Source organism: Mesoplodon bidens, assembly GCF_964165515.1.
Source record: "Mesoplodon bidens genome assembly, chromosome: 6".
Taxonomy (NCBI): Eukaryota; Metazoa; Chordata; class Mammalia; order Artiodactyla; family Ziphiidae; genus Mesoplodon; species Mesoplodon bidens.
The window spans coordinates 100761404-100780645 of NC_138162.1; the positions used below are offsets into that span (position 1 = coordinate 100761404).

The 19242-nt window shown below is 43.8% G+C and overlaps 1 protein-coding gene across 1 annotated transcript in view; it reads left to right on the forward strand.

Moving 5' to 3' along the window:
* The window catches only part of FBXW12 (F-box and WD repeat domain containing 12), a gene marked incomplete at both ends in the record, with an annotated part of 31947 nt that overhangs the window by 183 nt on the left and 12522 nt on the right, over nucleotides 1–19242 (forward strand). Inside the window, 9 exon segments of the mRNA XM_081237935.1 lie at nucleotides 855–974; nucleotides 977–1092; nucleotides 3676–3713; nucleotides 10260–10341; nucleotides 10345–10423; nucleotides 10873–10991; nucleotides 13489–13498; nucleotides 13501–13613; nucleotides 13615–13707. Of these exon segments, the coding sequence (XP_081094061.1) occupies nucleotides 855–974; nucleotides 977–1092; nucleotides 3676–3713; nucleotides 10260–10341; nucleotides 10345–10423; nucleotides 10873–10991; nucleotides 13489–13498; nucleotides 13501–13613; nucleotides 13615–13707 (770 nt within the window).

Below are 19242 nucleotides of genomic sequence, written 5' to 3' on the forward strand. Positions count from 1 at the left end.
CCTAATCCTGACATTCATCCTCTCACTGATCCTCTCTAATGGAGCCTCAACCTGATCTTAACCTTGGCTCTCACACTGATCTTGAACCTAACCCTGGATCTAAAATTTCCCTTATAGTGACCTTGTCCTTGAAGCTGATTCTGACACCATGACCCTGACCATTCTCTTATCTTGATCCTTCACCTGACATAGAATTTTACCTTGAACTGGACACTCACCCTCACTCTGCTTCTGATCTTCATCACTCTGTCCCTGATCTTACCCTCATCCTGACTGTGACCCTGGCTGCTGTGACATTGAGCTTGATCAAGACCTTCACCCTTACACTAACTCTGATCTGATCTTGGCCAGGGCCACGACCAAAACCAGGGTGAGGTCCAGGGTCGGGGCTAAGGCTAGGTAGGGTGAGAGCCTGGGCAGGAGCCATGATGAGGGAGGTACCAGGTTAGGGCCAGGGCTTGGGCAAGGGCCAGTGCCAGTGTAAGACGGAGGCTGAGGGTCATTCTGAAGGTGATTGTGAAGGCCAGGGTCGGGGCTAGGGCAAAACTCAGGATGAAGGTGTGTACTAGGGTGAGTCAGGGTCAGGTGAGGGTAGGAACAGGAGTATGGTAGATGTCAGATGCTAATGAAGTCAAGGGTGATGATTAGAGCGAGGTTGAGGAAGAGGGTCAAGGTCTGGATAAGGGCCAGCACCAGGGCAAGGGCTCAGGAGGTGCTGGGTTCAGGGGCACCACAAGGTCCCGCGTGAGGGTCAGGGCGAAGGTCAGAACGAGGATGAATGTCAGTATAAGGGGGTGGGCGAGGGTCTCAGCGAATGTCAGGACAAGGGCAGAAGCCAGTCTGAGGCCATGTAGAAGCGGGGCTGGTGAGCGGATTAGTAGAAGCGGGTGTTCCGAACGGAAAGCGCAGAGGCTGGGCGAGGATTAAGCGAGCGGGCGGGGCTCGGCCTGCGGGGGCGGGAGCGCAGCGGAGGCGTATCCCGACCCAGGCAGCCACGGGGCGGGCGCTGTGGAGCCGCAGATGGGTTTGCACGAGCTGCTGCACGTCTTCTCCTTCTTGGAGGACATGCTCTGCGTCGCCCAGGTGGACAAGGTAGCGCGTCCTGTCCCAGGAGGGAGGCAGGGCTGGGCTCGTGGTCACCGGCGTGTCCACGGTCGGCCTGTCCCCTCGGAGCCTCAGTTTCCCAAATCTGGGAGGGGGCGTCGGACGACCCTGAATCCGCGATCTGCAGAGGACGCTCTTGGCCCCCGGGATGGCCACCTCGGCGACCTATGAAGGGGTCGCTCTGAAAGCCTCTTATCCCTCTGTCCCGCCGTCCCTCCGTCCGTCCGTCCCTCCGTTTGTCGGTGTGTCCAGAGCTCCTGCGCGGTTGGCTTGCACCGGGCACCTGTGAACAGGGTTCACCCCTAAGATTGGCCTAGGGATCCCCACCTCTTCTGGAATATTCTGGAATTTCCCTTCTGGGGCCTGCCTGGAAAGCCGTGCTCTCCCCGTGAGTGGCACCTCCGCCTGTCCCTTCCCAGCCAGTCGAACTGTACTGGCTCTGCGCCCTAAGTGCCTGTTTAGTGCATTAGTCTGATCTGCGCTTCTGCCCCGTTGTGTTCCGAGCTCTTCCTCCTCTGTGCTCTTACTCAGCACAACTGTAACTAAATGATCACGTACTGTACTTGTTAAACGTTTGCCTCCCCCCCCACCCCCCATCCCCGCTAGACTCATTCTTTTGTCTCTTGCATCACTGTGTGTATAACCACTGTATGATCACTGTGTGTATACACTCAGCGTATGGCTTGATATTTAGTGCACTCTAAGTAAATGTTTGTTGAGTAAATGAATTTCTTTACTTTTAAAATATTATATCATTTTACAAAAAGATTAATAAACAGACCCTGACCTGAATTGTGTAATTATAACTTAAATGTATCAAGTAAAATACTGGGTTGTTATCCCCATTTTTACCAATAGGGAAAGTGAGTATCGTGCCGTGAGTGCGTTGGCTGAGGTCACCCAGGTAGTCTCCCAGCAGATTTTGAAAGGGAGGTGCCTTTTACCCTTTGATAGCAGCAACTTCTCCAGGTTCTGGTTTCCCTGTTAGGTAAAATGAGGTCAATAAACCCTGCCTCACAGTGTCATCATGAAGATCAGCATCTAGCAGAGGCATTCTCCAAGGTGGGTAACACCCATTTTGCAGGTTATATTACATACTATAATTTTATGTTAGGGAAGTAAGAACATCTCAGTTGGGTTTTGAACTGGGAACTATAGAAAAACAGAATGCGGAAATCTTCTTACCTGGTTTGATTATTGCAAAATATCAACTTTACATTCCTACTAGCCAAAAAGATTTCTTAAGGACTGAGAAACTTTGATTTCGGGTGAGTGAGGGCTGTGGAAGTAGGAACCTGGGCTCAGACAGGGTGGTTGTTATTTCTGCCAGGGCCTGGAAAGCCACATATCTGGATGGGACCCTCAGTAGGTCTGGGCCACAGAAAGCTCCAGAGTGGTTTCTACTGAAGCTGTACAGGCTCCAGAATCCAGGGTGGCCCAGGTGGAGAGGCCAAGAAGTTCCAGGATGCAGGTGTGGGCCTGAGGGAGGGGGAGGCAGGGTACTCTGATCCCTTCCCAGGGCCACCTGAGCCTCTTCCAGATACTTCTGCAGAGAGCAGTTTGTGGGAATAGGGCCTGTGTGGCCTCCCCAGGTAGCAGTTCTGTTCCTTCACCTTGGCATCTCTGGGACATCCCTTTAGCCAGAGCCTTAATTTACTCCATTGCAGCAGCCTTCTTATGGGTCCTGCTGCTCTGCCCTCATTTCCAGTCCTTCCTTCTCTCTCTCTTTTTTTTAAATTGGCCCTACCACTTGGCTTACAGGATCTTACTTCCCCAACCTGGGATCCAACCCGTACCCCCTGCAGTGGAAGCTCAGAGTCTTTTTTTTTTTTTTTAATATTTATTTATTTATTTTGCTGCATCGAGTCTTATTTGCGGCACACGGGATCTTTGTTGTGGCACGTGGGATCTTTCGTTGCGGTGCACGGGCTCTCTAGTTGTGGCGCACAGGCTCTAGAGCGCGCATGGGCTTATTTGCCCCAGCATGTGGGATCTTAGTTCCTCGACCAGGTATCCAACCCGTGCCCCCTGCATTGGAAGGTGGATTCTTAACCACTGGACCACGAGGGAAGTCTCCAAATCCTTCCTTCTCACAGCAGCCTAGACCACAGTTTGACTTGCCACTCTTCCATTCACAGTTCTCAAGTGACTTCACACTGTTTTTGCCCTTCTGACTTCCAAGAGTTGGTCTAAGCCTGTCTCCAGCTCCTTTCTCCATGTTCTGATTAAGGCAACGTACTCATCATCTTTTTCATACTTCTGAATCTTTGCCCAAGTGGATCTTTCTCTCCCTGAAATACTTCAGCCGTTTTCTTAGAGGATAACTACTCATCCTTCAGGAGTTGATCAGTAATTATTTCTGAACCCCTTGGCTCCAATTGAGTTGGTCATTCTCTCCTTTGTCATTCATTATTTGGTGTGTTTTATTTGATTGTCTGAATTTGTCTCTAAGTCCCCAGGGGTGAGTGTTCTTGAGTGCAAGCACTGGGTCTCATTTAGCTCTCTGTCCCCTCCACAGGGCCTGGCAGGCTAGGCACTAATTGCATGTTGACTGACCAGATACTCTTCTAGGTCTGGAATGAGGCTTCAAGGACCAAGGAACGGTGGAGGTGAGTGGAGGAAGAGCCAGGCCTGCTCAGGAGAGTATCCCTCAAAGGAGAGAGGGGTGTACTTGTCAGCACTCACTGCATTTCTGTTAAGTAGACAAGAAGGGACAATCCACAGCCCTTACCAGCAGGAAACTCCTCCCTAGTTGGGGGTGTGAGAATTTTTTTATAATATATTGAAATATAAGTGATTTTGTTAATCAAGTGGAGGTTGATGTAGGTGGGGGTACTAAACTCAGGGGCAGAAATGTACAGCAAATTGAATGCAGCTGGCTGATAGACAAATCAATAGACAAATGAACCACTTTTATTTGATTTCAACTTTGGGGTAACAACATAGTTATATAAGCATGTTTGATATTAGAACTTAAATAAAAGTCAAAAAATTAAAAGTAGAAAATAAAAAATATTTTAATCGTTAAATTATTAAATTTTTCTTTTCTGTTCATTCCTCCTTTGGAACCTGACATCTCTTCTTTTGTCCCAAGAGGTAAGTGTCAGATCTTCTGCCTCTTGCAGAATATAGGACAGACTATATAGCCTTGACTATCAACTAGGAGCTATATTTAGTTTTAGTCTTTCCTGATGGAAAACAACTGTTCACATGAAGTTTCCTCCAAACATGGAGGGAATCTTTGCTTGATGGTTTTTATTTTTAGAATAACTGTGAGTTGATAAATTTGAGAATTGTGGAATGCCAATCTTGCCATATTTAGTTTTCAGTATCATACAGCACTGTTCTGTTTGTTGCTTTTTATTCATTTTTTTATTGCTAATAATATTGATTAGAAAAATGATGTTAATCTCTAGTCAGTTTTAAAGTAAGGGAACTTTTATTGGATTTCAGTCTTTATCTCTAAAATTTGGGGAATGTACTCTACCTAGAACATTCAATTCTGGAAATTGATTTCTCTGTAGATAAGTGGACAAGAGAATGTCTTGCCAAATGTGATTCTCAAAGACACTGTGTCACTAGAAATAAATGAGTTGACTCATAGATTGGTGTAACTATTTGTGGAATCCCTTGGAGGGCAATTCTCACAGTTGAAATGGGTAGGATGCCAACCCTAAACCCTAGTCTTTGTTCTCATCTTTACTGATAAGCTGGGGTAGGGATTTCCCTTTGAGTAACATAAGTAATATATTTCTTTCAGCAGTTCAAAAAAATCTCTTGAGCAGCTTATCACCTAACCCCCACATGTATACATGTGTTACCATATTGTGTGTACTTCCAGGTTCCTCAAGCAGATTCTTCAGCTGTCTGCAAGCCAAGTCATGTATGGGTTTTCGGTTCATTACTATTTTACAGTTTTTGGTGCTAAACTCTTTTTAGCATACAGTCATTCTTTGGTATGGTATCCTTGACCTATGTTCATATAAAAAACACTGGGTTTATGTTTCTGGAACTGGGACAACTGCAACAGCATTCCAGGAGCATCGTCACATGCACGTGTCATTTCTAATGTTGTACCTGTCATGGGTACTAGGCCCCAAAACTCTCCAGGCCCATAGAAACTCTTATGGACACAGTAAATGAACATGGTTAACCGGTCATATGTTTTTAATATGTACTCTATAATTCTAATTTAACACTGCAAGTTACTTCTTTAAAATGCTTCATGACCTTTTAAATTCTGCCATCTCTTTAACACACTATGCGTTAGATTTTTGGTTAAAAGTAAAATTGCAAATATTTGCTTTTGTTTAAGGTACAAATATTTTTTTTTGTTTGTGTACAGTAGATTGTTTTGCTGTTAATTGCTGTCTGAAAGGTTTTGGTGCCATGGTGTTTTTTCACTTGATACATCCTTGTATTTCAGAGGCTTATCTCATACTTTACTCATGTGCACACTTCAGCCTTGTTGACAGTCTGCCCTTTTCTTGGTCAAATCACTTGGTTTTATTTCTTCTGAATATTGGTTATAGTTCCTACTTATGGTTTGATGTATAATGGCCTTAAATATGTAGAAATAGACTTCACTTCCACAAAGAAATGTTATCCCCCCTTTTTCTTAAACCACATTATCTTCTTAGTCTAGCTTTTATTTTCACACTGTTTAGGTTGAGATATGGGTACAAGAAATTTCCCTTTCTGTTTATTTCAACTAAAAGAAAATCAACAACATAAGAATGATGATGTGAGGCAGCTGATACTCAGCCTCTTAGTCCAAGAGATAAAAGGGATGGTGAAGGCCATGGTGGAGCTGAAAGCTCATTCTTTTTTTTTTTTTGGCTGTGCCGTGAAGCTTGCAGGATCCTAGCTCCCCAACCAGGGATCGAACCCAGGCCCTCAGCAGTGAAAGCACAGAGTCCTAACCACTGGACCACCAGGGAATTCCCTGAAAGCTCATTCTTGTCTGAGGAGTACCATTCTGTGTGTCTCCAGATAAATTTTTCCAGGTGAGAATTTGATTTCAGTATAGCTAGAGATCTTCTTCTTTTACCTAATTTGTATGTGAAATCTCTTGATTTTTAAGTATTGGCAGCTAGTTCACGTAGGCCAATGCTATGCAGGCCAGACAAGGTAATCTGGATGCCCATTCTGCCTGCAGGCTGTGAGTATGCTACTTCTGGTAGAAGGAACAGGGTTTCAGTGAGGACAGGAAAACCCATATCCGACATAAGCACTGGACCCTTCCCAGTGTGTTAGAGGTCACTAGTGCCTAGTACAGAGCCTGACACATAGGTGCTCAGTGAGTGTACAGGCTTTGAATGGAGAGAAACTCTTTACGTTGTACTTATTGGGACCATGGGCTGTGAGCTACTTATTTCCCACCCAGCCTCATTTTTCTCCTCTGTGAGATATGACTGGAGTCCTCTGATGCTGTATCAACTCTGGTGACTGTAAATTTTGAAAGCCTTTGTCCATGGAGCCTCCCTAATCCTCTCCCAGATGTTCACTCTCCTTGTGTTTTACTCCCATGGCACTATAGGCTGCCTCTTCTGAAACTTAGCATTTCTCTCCAGAATTTTAGTTTTACTTATCCTCCTAACCACCAGCTGAGAGTACTCATAGGGCAAGGGCCATGTCTCACTCACTTTGGGGTCCACAGAATAGGTGGGGATTCAGTATTCTCCACAGTGTGGATGAGCTAATGTTTTATCTTCAACAACCTTATAAGCGAGTTGCTATCATAGAATTGACAATAGTTATTGATACATACAAGTTAAGGAGGCAGACTCCTGGAAAATGGTGGATTAATGACTTCTGAAAATTTTCTCATCCATAAAAGCAATGAGAAAACTGGCATAAATTGTCAAAATAAACTTTTACAGAACTCTGGAAATTAACCAGAGACTTACAGTAGTCTGGGAAGTGTTTATTCAAGAAAAAAATGGCTTATTCTCAGTAAGAGCAGCAAGTGTTCACTTGCTCTGTTCCCATAACAACCTTCCAGCTTTGTGTTAGCCTTGAATACCAACAGTTCACAATCACAGTGAAACCAGGAGCTGCAGTCACTGGAAGGGTAAGAATGGGATTAGAGATTCTTCAAAGCCTTATTCCCAGAGGATTGTCATTGTTTGACCTGTCTGGTGTTTCCTGGAAGAGCTCACGTGTAAGCTGTCTTTATTTTACCTTGCTTGGAGTTCACCCAATGTGAAAAACCTTTACCTTGGGGCATTTGTCAAGACAACTAAAGAGAATTGATTAACTTTTTTTTTTTTTTTTTTTTTTTCAGTACGCAGGCCTCTCACTGTTGTGGCCCCTCCTGTTGCAGGCTCAGTGGCCATGGCTCACGGGCCCAGCTGTTCCGCGGCATGTGGGATCTTCCCGAAGCAGGGCATGAACCCATGTCCCCTGCATTGGCAGGTGGACTCTCAACCACTGTGCCACCAGGGAAGCCCTGATTAACTTTTTAATTAGTCTTTAATCAGAGTTGATGAATGATAGTTAAGGAAACAATAGGCCAACCGAAGAGTTTAAAAGGAAAACTGGGAATGTGATGTCCTTAGGGGCTTTGGAAAGCTCCAACACATTCCTAGGAATCTAGAAGGCCAAGTGCTTGTGCAGGGCTGTGTGCTAACTCAGGGAAGATATAAAAGGGCTCTAAACTTTTACCTCTGGTTAACCTTGAGGTTCTGTGGAAGCAGGAAGTGAAGACTAAGGCAGAGAAGTCAACTGCCTGGCTGAGTGTTGAACACAAGCCCCAACCTGCACATAGAGCGTTTGGTAATGACTAGGAAATTTAGTCGTTCCAGAAATTTAGGAAATCTCTGTCCTCTCATTACTGCACATTAATTTAACTGAGCAGAGACATAAGTGGCCCTACATAACAAAGAATACAGACTTTCAGAGTTACTTCAGAAACTTTTCAGAGTTACTTCACTAAACAAACAAAAAATAATAACAGCAATAATAAACCAGGGATGGGGTGGAATCAGATTTCCAGAGTTCTACATTATGTTATTTAAAATGTTCAGTTTTCAACAGAAGTTGTAAGTCATGCAAAGAAATAAAGTGTGGCTAATATGCAGGAAACAAAGCAAACAATAGAGACTGTCCCCAAGGAAGCCCAGGCATCCGACCTACTAGACAAAGACTTTAAATCAACTATTTCAGTATGTGCAAAGAACTAGAGGAAACCACGTGAAAAGAACTAAAGGGAACTATGAGAACAATGTCTCATTTAATAGAGAATATTAATAAAGAGAAATTATAAAAAATAACCAAACAAATTATGGAGTAGGAAAGTACACTATCAAATTAAAAATTCAAGAGCAAATTTGAGCAGGCAGAAGAAAGAATCAGTAAACTGGAATATAGGTCAGTTGAGATTATCCAGTCTGAGGAACGCAATGAAGCTAAAGATGAAGAAAAGTGAATAGTGCCTAAGAGACCCGTGGGATACCATCAAGCATGCAAGCAACACATAATAGGGAGTTCCAGATGAGAGGAGAAAGAAAGTAGAAAGTATTTAAAGATATGGCTGAAAACTTCCCAAATTTGATGAAAAATGTTAATTTACACATCCAGAAGCTCAGTGAGCTGCAAGTAGGATAAAGTCAAAAGAGTTCCATTTCGAGACACATTATAATCCAACTTGAAAGCCAAAGACAGAATCTTGAAAGCATCAAGAGAGAAGCAACTCATCATGTACAGGACAACCCCAACGAGATTAACTGTTGATTTCTCATAAAAAACCATGGAACCCAAAAAGGAGTGGGCTGATGTACTGAAGGTGTGGGAAGAAAAAGATTGTCATCAAGAATTCTATATGAAGCAAAATGAAGGAGAAAATTAAGACATTCCCAGATTAACAAAAGCTCTGAGAATTTGCTGCTAGTAGACTTGCCCTACAAAAAATACTAAAGAGTCTTTCAGATTGATATGAAAGGACATTAGACAGGAACTTGAATCCACATGAAGAAGTAGCACCAGTAAAGTAACCATATGGGTGTATATAAAAGGCAACATAAATGAATTGTTTGTAACTCCTTTTTTCCTACGTGATTTAAAGGACAACTGCATAAAACAATAATTGTGACTCTCCGTTGGGTACATAATGTATGAAGATGTAATTTGTATGACAATAACAGCATGAATGAGAGGGGCATAAAATGGAGCTACACAGGAGCTAAGTTTTTTGATACTATTAAGTTGATATTAATCAAAACTAGATTGTCATAAATTAAGATTTTATCCGGTAATCCCCAAGGCAACCACTAAGAACTAAAAGAATATACAGTTGAAGAAATGACAAGGGAATAGGACACAAGAAAATACTTAATACGAAAGAAGGCAGTACCAGAGGAATAGAAGGGAAAATGCATAGAAATAAGCAAAATGACATATGTAAATCCTATCTTATCAGTTGTATTAAATATATATGGATTAAACACTCCAATGAAAAGGCAGAGATTGGCAGAAGGGATTAAAAATATCCAAGTATATGCTCTCTACAATAGATACACTTTAGATTCAAAGATACAGGTTGAAAATAATAGAATGGAAACATATACCATGTAAACAGCAACCAGGAGAGAGCTAGAATGACTATGCTAATATCAGACAAAATAGACTTTAAGACAAAAAGTGTTACTAGGGACAAAGAAGGATATTTTATAATAATAAACAGATCAATCCATCAAGAAGATCTAAAAATTATAAACGTATATGGACCTAATAACAAAGCAACAAAATGCATGAAGGGCTGACAAAATTGAAGGGAGAAATAGACAGTTCAACAATAGTGGGAGGCTTCAAAAAAATGCAGACTCTTGAGTTCCAGTTGCATGACCAAGGCTGCATGACCCTGGGTTAGTTGTTTAACCTCTCTCTCATATCTAAAATGGTGATGAGGACCTACTTCATGGGGTTGTTATATAGATTGACTGGAAACACAAAAAGCACCTATTCCTGACATGTGGTGAGCACTCGTTCAGTGTCCTATCATTATCCCCATTTAACGGTGGAGGAAACTGAGGCCTACATAGGTAAAGTGAGTTGTCCAAGCTAGTAGATGGTGAAGCTGGGAATCAAAGCTAGGCCTATTGATGCCAAAACACCTTCTAATGACTCCTACCTGGGACTGTGGGTCTTTGTTTCAGGCAGCTGTGTCTGAGACGCTGGTCCTCCTGTAAAGCCTCCCAGATGACCCTGGGCACACAGACATGGAAACAGTACTATATCTGACGATCCGAGCTGGAGTTCCAAATGGAATCTGGGTGGCCAGAGAAGGACTTTATCTGCAAAGCCATTGCTGGGCACAAAGGTACGGGGTGGGGAAGGTGGTAACTCTGTGCATTCCCACTCTTGCCCTGGTCAAATCTCCAGGGATTTGGTTTTTCAGCCAATTAGTTGGAAAATGCCACATAATGAGGACATACCCTGCTATGTTCTATACCTCTGTTATCATTTGATCCTAACAGAGATCATTACATCTATTTCAGAGTAGAAAGAAACAGAAACTAAGAGATAAGGATGTTGTAAATGTTGTTCACAGTAACATGGCTGGTGGGTGCTAGGCAGTCCTGGGCATGATACCCAAATTGTAAGTCTGAAGTCCCAGCTCTTTCTGTCCACCGCTGTCCCCAGAATCAGCACCTGTCATGCTCCTGAGAGAGAAGAGGAATGACTTGCCTGCCTCCCCTTCACCAAGTTGAATGTTCACATCCCAGGTATCCATGTTTGTGCTTAAGGCAAGTCTGTGTTCTCTTTCAGGAGAGATAGATGAGCTGGCCTACATCTCAACCAAAGAGTACTGGTTTGATGGGTGGGAGAAGTCCATGGTGTGCACCATGTCGTCAGATGACACCGTGTGTGCCTGGGATCTGCAAGAAGTGAGTTGTCCAGGAGAGGGCCAGGATGAGAAGTGACCAGATGCTGCTATGTCCTTAGTCTTAGCGAGGCCCTTTGCCTTTATTCTTTTTAACCATCACAGCCAACTTGTGAGGTGAGGAGTGGGAGCCCCATTGTACAGATGAGAAATCTGAGCTGCAGGAGGCTCAGTCGCTGTGCCAGGTCACACTTCAGACTTGAGTCTGACTGATCGCAAATGCCCTTGACTTTCTGCTGTCCTGCCTCAGGGAGATGGGCATTTTTGCAGTGCCTGATGGAGGCTGTTTATGCAAGGGGATGACAGCTGCCATGCCCAGTTCTGTGATGTCCACATTGGAGCCAATGCCAGCCTCTGGGTGGTTTTGCCCAGATAATGCAGCTTTTACTCACCCCACTTGCAAACTTAAGTGTTAAAACCTCGATAACATGGTTGGTACTAATTGTTAAAAGCTTTCCTATCCATTTTCATATTCTCCGATTGCTCTTTTTTGTTGTTTAAAGGATACAGTTATTTGCATCATATGTCTTTCCTCCATGGTCAGTTTTTCATTTGTTTATCATGTTTTTTCTTCTCTTCCACATGCTTTATTTTCCTCATATACATTGTGATGTTTGACATTCTAATTTCGAGTGCAGGTCTCTGGTGACTGATGGGTGCAGGCGGCTGGTTTCTGTTTCATTGCAGTTGTGTTGCCCTGAAAGAGACCCATCTTAGGCTGTGGACATGAGACCACACAGGCCTAGATGAGGGGCTCTCGGGCAGGAAGAAGACCTGAAGGCTGGGAGGTTCCAGAGTTGCCAAAACAAAAAGGTCTTGACTTGAACATAAAGAGCTTTGGTGCTGGGGTGGCAGACCTTTTCTGTAAAGGGCCAGAGAGCAAATATTTCAGGCTTTGCAGACCACGTGGTCCTGTTGCAACTACTTAACTATGTGGCTGAAATGCAGAAGCAGCTGTATACAACAAAAGGGAGTGGCTGTGTTCCAATAAAACTGTACTTATGGACACTCACATGTGAGTTTCTTGTTTTTTTCATGTGTCATGAAATATTCTTTGACTTTTTTTTTTTTAACGAAAATACAGAAATGGTCAGTGGGCTGGGTTTGGCTGCAGGCCGTGGTTTGTTGAACTCTAGTGTGTTCCGTTGGTCACAGTGTGGGTCTGTTAGACAGGGCTAGACCCCTCTGCACCCATTCTGCCTGGCTTCCCAACCTTAATCCTCTTGTGAACACATCTCCAATCTTATTTTATTTTTAAAAAGCTCAGTCATTTTGTTGGAGTCATGCAGTATGTAGCCTGCTTCTGTGCTCTGTTCCCCTGGTTGCTACTTTCTATTCTGAAATGGGAAGGGGAGTTTCACTGCTTCTTTACCCACTTCCATACTACTAGCCACGGGTGAATAACGTGTATTCTCCGAGGCCTAGTTGACATGAGCCAGTCACCCGTGCTGAGTCCCTACTAGTAAGTCTTGTTAGCTGTTTAAGCAACAGAAATCAACTGTTGATTTGCTGATGTGAGGGGGGAGAAAGAAAGGAATGGAAGAATACTGGGATATCATGATTGGAAAAAGATCATGCTAACATGATAACACCTGATAGAAAAAGAACCGTAATAACTCCACATTGGAAACAAACCCCATGTGGCAACTCTGAGAAACTCAGAAACAGCAATTAGAGGATTGGTTCTCTGATGCCCTGTCCTAATGTGCTGTGGGCCTGCTGGACCCGGGCTCTTTACCTCGCTGTTCTAGCTTTCAGAATCCTGGGAGAGACCATGTATTTGGGAATCAGCCCATCTCGGACCAGTCATTTTCCTCTGTGCTAATGGCCATGACAGGGCATGGGCCTTTGCCAGGCCTAGCCCGCGATGGCACTGCTGGACACACCACTGGGAAGGGCATGTTCTGAGCAGGGCAGTTGTAGATATGCAACAAACTGTTTACAACTACAAGGCTGAATCAGCTTATCTGTAAACCTGGGTTCCTTGGGGGCCAAGTGAGATGCTCCACGTGGAAGTTCTCTTTATGCAGCCCTGCACAGCCCAGGTCCTGAGTACAGCCCAGGTCCCCAGCACAGCCTGGGTCCCAAGTACAGCCCAGATCCCGGGCAGGGTGGGTAGTGTTGGGTCCTGACTCCCTGCCCAGCCTTCTTCAGTTGAGCCATAGGTAACCACTGGGAGTGCTTCAGACATCCTGTGCACAGTGCACATGAAGGACCCCACCCTCAGTCCCCCTGCAATGGCACCAACCCCAGGCAGTCTCAACACCCACACTCAGCCACTGCTCTCCTCCAGGACACACCTGTCTCTTCTGTGATAGAACATTGCTTCTGTGTTGTGTTCCCTACCATGCTGTGCAGCCTGTGAGGATGGGGATCACATCCTTTACACCTGCACGTCCCCAGTGTGCACTGGGTGATGGTCGAATGGATGAAAATAATAAGCGTTTAGGAAATAAATGGGCCCTATGTTGAGTTGTTACATTAATTTTGTTGTTGCCTAGGGCACAGAGCTCTGTCGAGCCCTCTACAGCCTGCAGCTCTGGTGAATTTGGTGACTTACCCTCGGCTGCAACTTGTTGTTACCGTGGACGAGCGGGGACTGATCAAAGCATGGAAAGCAGAGAACTTTCCGTAAGCAAGCCTCCTGCCTGCCTACAGGCAGGCCTACATACTCGTCTTCATTGGAGGCCTGTGACTTTCCAGAAGGCCCTCTCCTGCTGGTGAGTGACCCAGCTCTCAGGAACCTCTGCTGTTTCCCAGGGTCTGTGGACCTGGCACCAGACCACTGTGCCAGGTGGCACTTCAAGCCAGGCCCTCCACATGGCAGACTGAGTGACCACGTAATTCTGCTTGGTCCCCCAAGCTCCTCCTTGCCTGCCACGTGGAGGGCAGACTCCTCATCCCCCTTTGGCTCTAGTGTGCCACAGCCTGTTCCCTGGCCCCATCTCTGCAGCCTCTCACCCTCTCAGAGGTCCAGCCCTGTGGGCTGCCTGTGTTTTCTTGTCCACGGGCCCCTGCTTTCCTGTCTCCTGGTCCTACTCATAGTCTTTCTTCCCCTTGCAGTTCCTTCTCACTACTACATTCTCACCCTTCTTTCCCCCTTTTCAAGTCCCCACGAGGGCCCATCTGAAAGGAACACTGAGGCATGTTCGACAGAATGCAAGCATTTGCTTCAGATGATGAAGGCCTTCTGTTGCCAGGACATTTGTTTTAGAGTTGATTCCTGGGCATTGGGAGGGAGCATTTGGCCAGAGAGAAATGGCAAAAGTGGGTGTTAGCTGGCAGATTGAGGGAGGGGCTCTCACCTGGGGGCAGTGTCCTCCTCCTGGAGGGAAGGAGGTCTTTGAAAGAGTGGGCGAACCGGCATCCCAAATATCAAGATGAGCAGACATCCAGGAACAGTTTCACATGTAAGCAGAACTAATTCTGTAAAAGAACTAAGCTCGTAAACAAAAAGGTAAAACCTGATGACACAGATTTCACATAAACAACTCTAGTTGTTTAAAGAAGACTTCGGAATAAGTGTAATTAATATCTCCAGAGCAATGTGAGAATATATTGTATAGATGAAGAGGAAGCCACTAAGTTTCTGTCCTGGGAATGGTAGAGCACATGACTCACACATACTTGTCAGTGAAGGACAATTAGAAAAATTAGGAAATATATCAAGTCAGAGAGCTAAAAAGAGCAAACGGTTTCTAGGCCAAGATTCAGAAGATGGCAGAAATCAAAGTGCTGAAGTCTAACAGTGGGGCTGTTTTTGCCCTGGAGATGTTTACTACAAAGCTAAGGGGTTGAGCAGAGCTTTAATAGCCAAGTAGACAAAAGTTGGACTGCAGGGCCACCAAGGGATGGAGCCCTGTGAATCCCCTTACACTGGGTGGGTTATGAAGTTGCAACCTAAGAGTGAAGGTGGTCTGAAAGTAAACAGTCCCTGCACTGGCTGCAGCTGCCCAGTTACTGGGTGGGAGTAAATGAAAATCCTTTCTGGAGAAGGTTAACAACTCCCAAGGCCTCTCTTTTCAAATACAGTGTTCAGCACTCACTTAGAGATAAGTAGGCACATGAGGTAAGATGATATGAACTACCCAAAGCAATTTACACATTCAATGCAATCGCTATCAAACTACCATTGACATTTTTCACAGAACTAGAGCAAAAAAAATTTTAATTATATGGAAACACAAAAGACCCCGAATAGCCAAAGCAGTCTTGAGAAAGAAAAATGGAGCTGGAGGAATCAGACTCCCTGACTTCAGACTATACTACAAAGCTACAGTAATCAAGACAGTATGTATCCTGCTACTTTACCAAATTCATTGATTAGCTCTAGAAGTTTTCTGGTAGCATCTTTGGGATTCTCTATGTATAGTATCATGTCATCTGCAAACAGTGACAGCTTTACTTCTTCTTTTCTGATTTGGATTCCTTTTATTTCTTTTTCTTTTCTGATTGCTGTGGCTAAAACTTCCAAAACAATGCTGAATAATAGTGGTGAGAGTGGGCAACCTTGTCTTGTTAATGATCTTAGTGGAAATGGTTTCAGTTTTTCACCATTGAGGATGATGTTGGCTGTGGGTTTGTCATATATGGCCTTTATTATGATGAGGAAAGTTCCCTCTATGCCTACCTTCTGCAGGGTTTTTATCACAAATGGGTGTTGAAATTTTTTTTTTTGGGGGTGTTGAATTTTGTCGAAAGCTTTCTCTGCATCTATTGAGATGATCATATGGTTTTTCTCCTTCAATTTGTTAATATGGTGTATCACGTTGATTGATTTGCGTATATTGAAGAATCCTTGCATTCCTGGGATAAACCCCACTTGATCATGGTGTATGATCCTTTTAATGTGCTGTTGGATTCTGTTTGCTAGTATTTTGTTGAGGATTTTTGCATCTATGTTCATCAGTGATATTGGCCTGTAGTTTTCTTTCTTTGTGACATCTTTGTCTGTTTTTAGCATCAGGGTGATGGTGGCCTCTTAGAATTAGTTTGGGAGTGTTCCTCCCTCAGCTGTATTTTGGAAGAGTTTGAGAAGGATAGGTGTTAGCTCTTCTCTAAATGTTTGATAGAATTCACCTGTGAAGCCATCTGGTCCTGGGCTTTTGTTTGTTGGAAGATTGTCCCTGGATCACGGGACCCTGGCAGTGGCAGCCCGCACAGGCTCCCGGGAGGGGAGGTGTGGATAGTGACCTGTGCTGGCACACAGGCTTCTTGGTGGCGGCAGCAGCAGCCTTAGCGTCTCCTGTCTCTGGGGACCGCTCTGTTACCGCGGCTCACGCCTGTCTCTGGAGCTCCTTTAAGCAGCGCTCTTAATCCCTTCTCCTCGCGCACCAGGAAACAAAGAGGGAAGAAAAAGTCTCTTGCCTCTTCGGCAGGTGCAGACTTTTTCCCGGACTCCCTCCCGGCTAGCCGTGGTGCACTAACCCCTTCAGGCTGTGTTCACGCCGCCAGCCCCAGTCCTCTCCCTGCGATCCGACCGAAGCCCGAGCCTCAGCTCCCAGCCCCCGCCCGCCCCGGTGGGTGAGCAGACAAGTGTCTCAGGCTGGTGAGTGCTGGTCAGCAGCGATCCTCTGTGCAGGAATCTCTCTACTTTGCCCTCCACACCCCTGTTGCTGTGCTCTCCTCCGCGACTCCGAAGCTTCCCCCCTCTGCCACCCACAGTCTCCGCCCGCGAAGGGGCTTCGCGGTGGAAACCTTTCCTCCTTCACGGCTCCCTCTCACTGGTGCAGGTCCTGTCCCTATTCTTTTGTGTCTGTTTTTTCTTTTTGCTTCTGCCCTACCCAGGTACGTGGGGAGTTTCTTGCCTTTTGGGAGGTCTGAGGTCTTCTGCCAGCGTTTAGTAGGTGTTCTATAGGATCAGTTCCACGTGTAGATGTATTTCCGATGTATCTGTGGGGAGGAAGGTGATCTCCGTGTCTTACTCTTCCGCCATCTTCCTCAACTCTAAAGGGTAGTCTTTCCAACAAATGGTGCTGTCGAAAATGGATATCTGCATAGAAAAAAATGACATTTGATCCTTACCTTACACCATATACAGAATTGACTCAAAATGGATCAAGGACATAAATATAAGATCTAAAACAATGAAACTCTTAGAAGAAAACACAAGGCAAAAGCTTCATGATATTTGATTTGGTAATAATGACTTCTTAAAAAACAACGAGTACTGACAATGATGTGGTGAATTTGGTACCCTTGTGCACTGTCAGTGGGAATTAAAAATGGTACAGCTACAATGGAAAAAAGTATAGAGGTTCCTCAATAAATTAAAAGTAGAATTACCGTATTACCTAGAAATTCCACTTCTGGGTATATACCAAAAACAAAGAGATATTTGTACACTCACATTCCTATCAGCATTATTCATATTATTTAAAACATGGATGTAACTCAAGTGCCCATCAAATGATGAATGAATAAGCAAGATGTGGTATATACTTACAATGGAATATTTCGTTGTTTTATTCTAAAAACTTCCTTTTTAGGAAGGAAATTCTGCAATATGCTACAACATAGTCAAACCTTGAATACATTATGTTAAGTGAAATAAACCAGGAACAAAAAGACAAAAACTGTATGAGTCCACTGATATGAGGCATTTACAGTAGTCAAAATCAAAAAGACAGAACATATAATGGCGGTTGCCAGAGGCTGGGGGAATGGAGAAGTTGAGTTGTTTAATAGGTACACAGTTTCAGATTTACAATGAAAAGAATTATGAGGATGGATGGTGGAGATGGCTGCACAACAATGTGAATGTATTTAGTACCACTGAACTGACTGCTTACAAGTTATTAATATGGTAAACTTGATGTTAGATATACTTTAACTCAATAAAAAAGAAAGGTTAAAAAAAAAGAAAGAAAAAAAAGAGGCATCACTGAAAGCTAACATGAAACAAAGCTGTGTCTGGGTTTGCTGGCATCACAGAAACCTATCTGGGTACTTGGCAAGTTTGAGAATAGGATGTGGGCACCCCTGTAGGAAAGTTCAGTGTGTGGTTGACAAATGCTTCCCTGCCACTTGGAAGGGCACCTCACATTGGGTATAATGAATTAGATGGTGCCCCCACTGAATATGTCCATGTTCTAATCCCTGGAACCTGTTAGTGTGACATTATTTTGGAAAAGGGTCTTTGCATATGTAATTATATCAAAAACTTATTTGCAATCATTCTAGATTATCCAGGTGGGCCTGAAATCTAATGGCAAGTGTCCTTATAATAAGAGGAGAAGACACAGACAGAAAGGAGGAGAAAGACCACGTGAAAATGGAAGCAGAGATTGGAGTGAGCAGCCACAAGCCAAGGAATGCCAACAGCCATTCGCTGAAGTTGGAAATTGCAAGGAAAGGAATCTTTTCTAGAGTCTCCGGAGAGATCGTGGCCCTGCAAACACCTTGATTTTGGACTTCTGGCCTCCAAAACTGTGAGAAAATAAATTTCTGCTCTTTTAAGCCAAAAAAGAAAGAAAGAATGGCTGATAACTTCCGAATCTGGGGAGAGAAGATTTGGACATACAAGTTCATGAAGCTAATAGGTCAACACCAAATATCAACCCAAAACGATCTTCTCAAAGACACACTATTAAAAAACTGTGTAAAATCAAAGACAAAGAGAGAATTTTTAAAACTGTCAAGAGAAAAACAAACCCTCACATAATAAAGGAACCCCCAGTAAGGCTATCAGTGGATACTCAGTGGAAACCTTGCAAGCGAGGAGAGAGTGGGATGAAAAATTCAAAGCACAGAAAGAGAAACACGGCCAAAGAAGTTTACCCAGCAAAGCTATCTTTCAGAAATGAAGAAGGGATGTTTGTTCTCAAACAAAAGCTGAGGGAGCTATTCTACACTAGACCTGCCTCACAAAAAATGCTGATAGGATTTCTTCAAGCTGAAAGGAAATGACGGTAATTACTAACATGAGAACATATGAAAATATAAAACATTCTGGTAAAGGTATGTATATAGACAAATTCAGAACACTGTAATACTGTAATACAGTGTTGTAGTAATCACTTTAGTATAAAGGTTAAAGGATAAAATTACTACAAATGACAATAATAATAATTTGTAAAAATATACAATATACAAAGAGGTAAATTTTGACATCAAAAACATAAAATGCAGGGTGGGGGAGTAAAAGGGTAGCATTTTTGTATGCAATTGAAGTTAAGTTGTCATCAACTTAAAATAAACTGTTACATCTATGTTTTATGTAAGGTTCATGGTAACCACATAACAAAAACCTACAA